A 7,853-nucleotide genomic window follows, 5' to 3' on the forward strand; every position below is an offset into this window, starting at 1 on the left:
TTAAAGATCCGGAAAAAAAGTATAAAATTTCGTTTAGCAAAAACACAAGGCTACATTTGATATATAAGAAAAGGCTATTACACATTGATAAGTCAAGTTTATTAGCCTTATTATGACACATTAGTAGCATACACTCATGTATATATTTTTAGTCTTAACCCTTCGCTTTTCACGAGAAAGACTTTAATAATCCGGAGTTTGATCGGTTGGTAAATAAAATCTTTCAACCTGAATTCAAATTTTTGTTCTTCCAAGCGATTCGTCCTTAACTTGAGCTCATCAAACACTTGAGCTTGATCACTTGGTCGTAGCTTACATTAATCTTCTAATATACATACATAGCTGCAGTAGCATTAATATATCCTGCCGGCCATACTATATATAATCTCATCATTATACAAGTAAAGTAACCAAAACAGATTTATTATAACATATATAGTATTATGAGAGTTCAATTAATCAAACCCAAATAGCTCCTGCTCTTCTAAGCATTGGAATCAGAGACCTATTAAGGTGAAGGCTCATAACTTCATTAGCTCCACCAACAAGCTCACCACCAATGAACACAGCAGGCACAGAAGGGTTACATCCTAGCCTTAAAAGTGCTTGTTCAATGTCTCTCCCTCCACTCATCTCATCAAGTTCATGAACTTCTGGATTCACTCCAAAGTCACTGAAGAGGGTTTTGATTGTGTGACACATGCAACAACTACTCTTGCTGAATATCACCACTGACCTCTCTGATGCCAACTGTGTCACCCTCTCCATTAATGTAAGGTTGATCAAGTATATATAGAACAATGTCAAATGGAAATTAAATAGGAAATAATGTGTGAAGGAGTTACTTGGTTTGTTTGATGTATGTTTGAGGCAATTGAGAATTTCTTATATAAGGATTTGAGGAAGGTGTTTGGTTGCTTAAATTGCTTTTTTGTGGATTGACATGCATCCATAAGAGAGTGTGGCTGAGGTGAAAAGATGAGAATGTTCCATTAGATATTTGAGTCGGTTTCTACTTTGAACATACAATTGTATGAAAGTGATGTATGTATTCTATGCAAGCAATTAGAACAAATTAATTAAGACATGTCCTTGGTACGGCTTTCCAATTTTTTTTTTTAAGAAACTTGTGCATTACATTTCCCCTACTTTTGTTTCTTCCGAGAATTGTTTGAAATTCTAATCGAAACAATTATCGACCAAACCAAATTTTTCGTCAAATTTTAGATTATTAAGTTCTTTTTCTCTGAGAATCAGAGAGTTAAAACAACAAAATTTGAACCTTGAAACGAAAAATTAATGAAACAATCTTCATTTTTGTTTTTACTTTGATTGCATATATGCAACCTCCAATTGGGGAATAAGGAATATATTATGAAAAAGAAAATAATATGGCAAGATAGGGATTTCATGGAGCCAGATATTATAGATTGAATTAAGTACATAACTAGTCCTCTCATCATAAAATATAAAAATAAAAATAAAAATAAAAAGTGCAGAACTTTTTCGTTAAAAAATTAAGTGCGTACGACTTAATGTAATTAGTTTAAAAAAAAAAAAATTCTAAAGGGTCTATGTTAAGCAGTGCCACATTGATAACTTTTTTCTTAATATATATTTAGCAAATATTTTTATTTTATTTTCTTTTTATAAATATGACATATGCCTTATCTATCTTGGAGGTATCTGCTGCCTTTGGAGAAAAGTTGAATTTATCCTATCGGGACCTCTTTTTTGCTATTCGCATCCTATCCTATTCTAGAAAAGGAAACGTGACTATTCTTAAATTTTGGGAAAAAATAATCAGAATTTAGAGTTGTGTTGGAATGAACTTAACCCTAAAAAAAACTAAAGGTAATTTTTTATTATTAATCCTCTAATCTAAGAAATGTTTTTTACTTATAAATATATTTTTACACACTGTATATTTTGTATATGTGAAGCTTTTAACATACTCATATCACATTTAAGATTGGACATTTGGAGTTTGACGACCATCATAAAATTTGAATTACGATGTGATCATCATGTTATGATAAAAAAGTTAATTTTGATATCCAATTCAATAGTTTTTTTTTAGAGATATCCAATTCAATAGTTGATTGTGAACGTATTAGAATATATATAATTAGATTAGTACAGTATACACTATACAAAATAGATCCACTCAATATAAACTACTTATATCACATACTTGCAAAAAGCTTCAGTCGAATGCCAAAAATATATATATATATATATATATATATATGATGAAATAAGAACCGTAAAATAGAAGAGAGGGAAGTTGACATTATAGGTTGATTCTCGTTCACAGTAATGACAATAGGCCTTAACTTTGTGAAGAAGATGAAAAGTAGGGGTGTGAATAAGTAAGATCTGCCTACATATAAAGACATATTAACAATTATTTATTATTACTTTATCTCTAATAAAAAGAGTTAATGAATGGTTAAAAGAGAGATAGAAACAAAAATTAACAAAGGCATTCAAAGGCATCGAAAACAAAGGCGTCGAAGTGCTACCCATAAAAAGAAGTATTAACAAAAGTAACTCATATTCTTTGGAATGAATATAATTATAGAATTAAGTGGTTAAACAACTTCACAAAAGAAATGATTGTTTAGGAGAATCCAAATTCAATTTTGAATGAAATGATTTTTTTTAAGATTTTACTTTTTTCTTTTAACAAGCAAAAATGAAATTTATATGATCACTGGTGATTCACCTCGCACGAGGTGTGCAAAAGAGAATCACCAAAACAGAGTACAAAAAAGTCACTGATGCATAAATAATGAGCATCGAAGTAAAGAAGCAGAAAACAAGAAGATTACAGTATGATACCCATATAAGACAGAGGGTGATGTCACCACTCATGATAGCTAAAAACACCACCAGCTCAAAAAAGAAATTAAGTGATTATTATCGCAAAATCATGGTCATTGAGATTTATACAGATATACGTTTCACTTTTTTACTTTTTATGTGTCTATCTCTCTTTTTACATACTCCATTAGTCAAATTGAGAGGATCCTTACCCATAACTATAGTTTGACAAATTTCCAAATCAAATCAAATTTTTTTTTTTTTGATACAAGTTTCATTCGATTAACATTAATGTAGTAATTTATTTCCTAAAAATGTCCAAAAATATTTTTTTGAGGGGTTCTAAAAATATATATTGATGAACAATATCAATCAAAATTTTCTCAAAAAAAAATATCAATCAAATATATATTTTTCACCATTTCTATATAAGGTCAAAATATTTTCACAATTTCTATCTCTTCTAAAATATACCTATTTTGGCACAAAAATTATAATATTTTTTTTATAATGAAAACCGTAACTTTTTTTTTACTAATTCAAATTACAACATATATTATTTCTTTTTATTGTGTATGAAGTGACAAACCACCAAAATTCAAACACATAACTCTGAGCTTTCGGATTCAAACAAAAAAAAGACGTTATGCCAAATGTATTGTTAATTAAGTTCGACCTTGTTTTTCATTTGGTAGTGTTACAATGTAATCAGGCTAAAGAAAAAGAAAAAAGAGAGAAAGAGTCGAAATTAAGTTCCAAGCTTATCTCTCAGGATGAGAGATTCCATGCCGGAGGGCAGTTCCAGTGAGCAGCACGCCTTGCATGCGATCCTTCCTTAGTCATAAAATCTGCACACGTATTTTGTTCCCTAAGAACATGTACTAATATTGTATTTCTATTTCCATGCAAAGCATCTCTAATATGAAGGATGTCAGTAGCATAAGTGTGTAAGTTATGATCACGACCAGCAATAATCAGGTCAACTGTTTCCGAACAATCACCCTCACAAATAATGTTGACATAGCCTTTTCTACTATAAAAATCAAGACCTATTTGGATAGCACATAACTCAGCTAACAACGCATCACCTCCAGCTTCATAGTGAGAAAAATCAGCCACCCAATCTCCATCGTGGTTGCGAACAACACCACCATCTCCTAAACTACCAAAGTCTTCTAGAAAGCTACCATCAATATTGAGCTTGAGTGTACCTTCCGGAGGGGCTCGAATGAGCTAAGAGGCGCGACGAGTGTGGGTCTGAACCAAGATTGGGATAGTATGAAATGCATTCGTCATGTAACAAACATAGACATATATATTCCTATCATTGAAGCCACCCTTTTCCTTAGGAAATTTTATATACCCGGGAATAAAGGGTGGGAATAAAGTTCTCATAGTTATATTTGTTTATTCCTACCCTTTTTCTTGGGAAATTTTTTATATTCCCCGGAACATTTTATACCTGAGAATAAAATTTAGTAAACTTGTAACAAACATAGGCATATATATTCCTATCATTTTATTTCCGGAAATCAACAAATATAACTTTAAACAAATACACCCTTAGAGTGCGGGCAATCACGTAAACAGTGAAGAATATCGTCTATGAGTGAAGAGCAACGGTTGCAGTTTGGAGAAGCTACCATATTGCAATGATGCCGACGGGCATTAATAGGGAGAGCATTATGAAAACAAAATCATAGAAAGTGTTGGATTTTTACCAGTACTTTAAGCACCAAAGTCAATGCATGTTACAATTCACATTTCAATCTCTATTTTGTTGAAAAAACCAATAGTATCCACTCGACCTTATAGATAGACCATAACTTATATTTATCTAACCAAACATTTACTGTGTCTACAATTACAACTTGACCTATTAAAGAAACAAATCTTACTCTAAATATACCTTTATAAATAAAAATTATATTCGATTCAAAATTAGAAAAGCATTAAAGTGATTTTGCTTTTGTAAAAAAAAAAAAAAAAAGTGATTACTACTACAAAAATCATACTTATTGAGATTTGTAGATCTATATACATTTCTCTTTAAAAAAACTTATGATATCATTCATAAATATTAATAAAATTTTCATTGCGATTAACTCGATACATCCTGAACTTGTATTAGGAAATGAAATATTTTACCCTAATTTTTTGTCAATATTAAAGAAAATTTTCATTGAGATTTACTTGATACGTCCTGAACATATATTAGGAAATTAAATATACCGCCCTAATTTTTTTGTCAAGATCTTGCAAATCATGAATGAATTACGATCTCCTCCATTATGTTGATTGTTTACCATTAATCCTAAAAGTTTTTTTATTTTTTGAAGGAATTAATCCTAAAAGTTGATGATTTGATTTAAAATAATAATGAATTATTTTTTGGTGTAGAAATAATAATGAATCATTGGTAAAAAAAATCATATTGAATAAAATTAGCCGATATCTACTTAAATAAATTCATTTTATCTGCCCATAATTACGTATTGGAATGAAAATTAATGTCATTAATGATTTATTAAAAAAATCCAAAAATATACATTTATTCTCCTATTTGAATGAAAATTAAAGGCATTAATGATTTAATAAAAAAATTCCAAAAACAATATTCATTCTCCTATAAATACCCTTCTACAATACCTCATAGGTTATTCTCTGTATTTGTAGTCTAAATACAGAAATAAGAATGGATCTCTTCAACCTGAAATTGACCTATATGATTGTGGCTGCATGAGGAATGCTTTTGGACACTTACTGTATCATTGGTTCACGTCACTGCTTTACACAAAATTTATAACCGACAACCGGCTCTTTGATTCAATCTATTTTAAATAAAAAATAGGTTTAATGATGTGTTTCGTCCCTGCAATTAGGCGTCATTTAAAAATTTGTCCATGTAATCGCTAATCTTGGCAATTTACCTTGCATTGTTTAATCATTTAAAAATTCGTCCCTCTCCCCCCTTAATCACTGTCACGTTAATTATTTATTAAAAAAATCCAAAAATATACATTTATTCTCCTATTGGAATGAAAATTAATGGCATTAATTATTTATTAAAAATTCCAAAAACATATATTCATTCTCCTATAAATACCCTTCTACAGTACCTCATAGGTTATTCTCTGTATTTGTAGTCTAAATCCAGAAATAAGAATGTATCTCTTCAACCTGAAATTGACCTATATGATTGTGGCTGCATGAGGAATGCTAACTGCAGTCGCGGTAACAATCGCTTTTGGACACTTACTTTATCATTGGTCCAAGTCACTGCTTTACACAAAATTTATAACCGGCAACCGGCTCTTTGATTCAATCTATTTTAAATAAAAAAATAGGCTTAATGATGTGTTTCATCCCTCCAATTAGGCGTCATTTAAAAATTCGTCCATGTAATCGCTAATCCTGGCAATTTACCCTTGAATTGTTTAATCATTTAAAAATTTGTCCCTCCCCCCTTAATCACTGCCACGTCCCTAATTAGCTGACGTGGCGCTGTTAATTGGTCAAATGACTGTTTGACTCAGCAAAAGTTTGTTGGAACAAAATGTGTATAACATTACCCTTTAAAGGTTTTGATGATAACAATGTATTGAAAAATTGTCAATTGGATATGCTAATATTTGTTCAAGTGTACAGGACCATAGACAAAATCTGACATCTTAAAAAGATCTTGGAAGAACAATAGGGAGCAAAGGAATTAACAAAAAGGAAGCTTAAAACATCTGAAGAAAAATGCTTCTGAAGACAAAGTGCTCCTAAAGTAGTGACGTCATCAGAAGCAAGTTCATCAGAAGCTGAAAATCACTAGAAGTTGCAGTTCATCAGAAGATGCAACATAAAGCTTCAAAGGTTGTTCAATTGATTTAATCTCGTCTAATGCATTGCAGAAGACTGGAAAAGTGAAGCAACGACTAGTTTGAAAGGATTTGAAGGCATTGGATGTTTGTTCTTCAAAGAGCGTTGACAAAGTACAAATTGTACGAAGTGTACAACCACTACCTCCACTACTCTGTTTTTTGTCTCTGCTACAAAACAAGAAAAACAGCTCTGCCTGCAAAGATGTTCCTTCACAATGGGAATGCATTTGAAATTGATCCTTCATAGGACAATAACCATATCAGGCAAAAGATCATTGGTGATTGATCAAAGCTTCAAACGACTCTATTTTGAATGTGTTGGCAATTCACAACGTCTCTTTCACACCTCTATATAAAGGAGTGAAAACTTAGAGTTTTGTACAGAACAATACCAAGAATTACAAGTGCCAAAACTCTGCTGAAATTGTTCTGCATTCAAAAGTTCACTTAGAATTTCTTATCAACTTTCATATCTTATAAATTCTAGAGTCTTAAGAGTCTGTATCTGATTTGTATTGTGAACACCACTGATTGTATATCAAGTGTTCAACCTCAAACACTTTTCTTGTAATTCTGTTTGAATTAAGAAGTCTCTTGATTGTGTTCAGAAGCATAGGAAGTCTTTTGCAGTTGTGCTTTAGCAATTTGAAGTCTCTTGCTAGTTTTAGCAGTGAGCAATTGTAATCAGATATTAAATAGTAAACTCTCCTTGGAAGTGCAAGGGGGATAGGACTGACTTCCGGTTTGTGGAAGGAACCTGTATAAATGGCTTTGTGTCTTTCTTCTCTCTCTCTCTCTCTCTCTCTCTCTCTCTCTCTCTCTCTATATATATATATATATATATATATATATATAGAGAGAGAGAGAGAGAGAGAATATATATATATATATCACTTCAGAAGTAGAACTCTATCTGCTTCTGATCAGTGTTTTCAGCTTAGGAGAAAAAGCTAACACAATTCAACCCCCCCTTGTGTTTTTTTCACCTTCAAAGTTGATGTGAATTGACAAAAATACCCCTGACTTTCAGGCAACTGAGAAATTACCAATATGCCCTCAAATTCTCACATAAACCTTCTTCATCTCTTCACTCACAAATATAACTTCACCTTATACTCTTTTCAATTTCAATTACATTTCCCACAAATTTAACATCAA

General features: G+C 31.3%; 1 protein-coding gene across 1 annotated transcript; it reads right to left on the reverse strand.

The window, feature by feature from the left end:
• Nucleotides 1-880, reverse strand: LOC11441859 (monothiol glutaredoxin-S2). The gene has a single exon (XM_003593922.4). The coding sequence runs from the start codon at nucleotides 766-768 to the stop codon at nucleotides 460-462; it is 309 nt and encodes a 102-aa protein (XP_003593970.1). The 5' UTR covers nucleotides 769-880; the 3' UTR covers nucleotides 1-459.
• Nucleotides 881-7,853: the final 6,973 nt, after the last annotated feature.

This window comes from Medicago truncatula, chromosome 2 (assembly GCF_003473485.1).
Source record: "Medicago truncatula cultivar Jemalong A17 chromosome 2, MtrunA17r5.0-ANR, whole genome shotgun sequence".
Lineage (NCBI taxonomy): Eukaryota > Viridiplantae > Streptophyta > Magnoliopsida > Fabales > Fabaceae > Medicago > Medicago truncatula.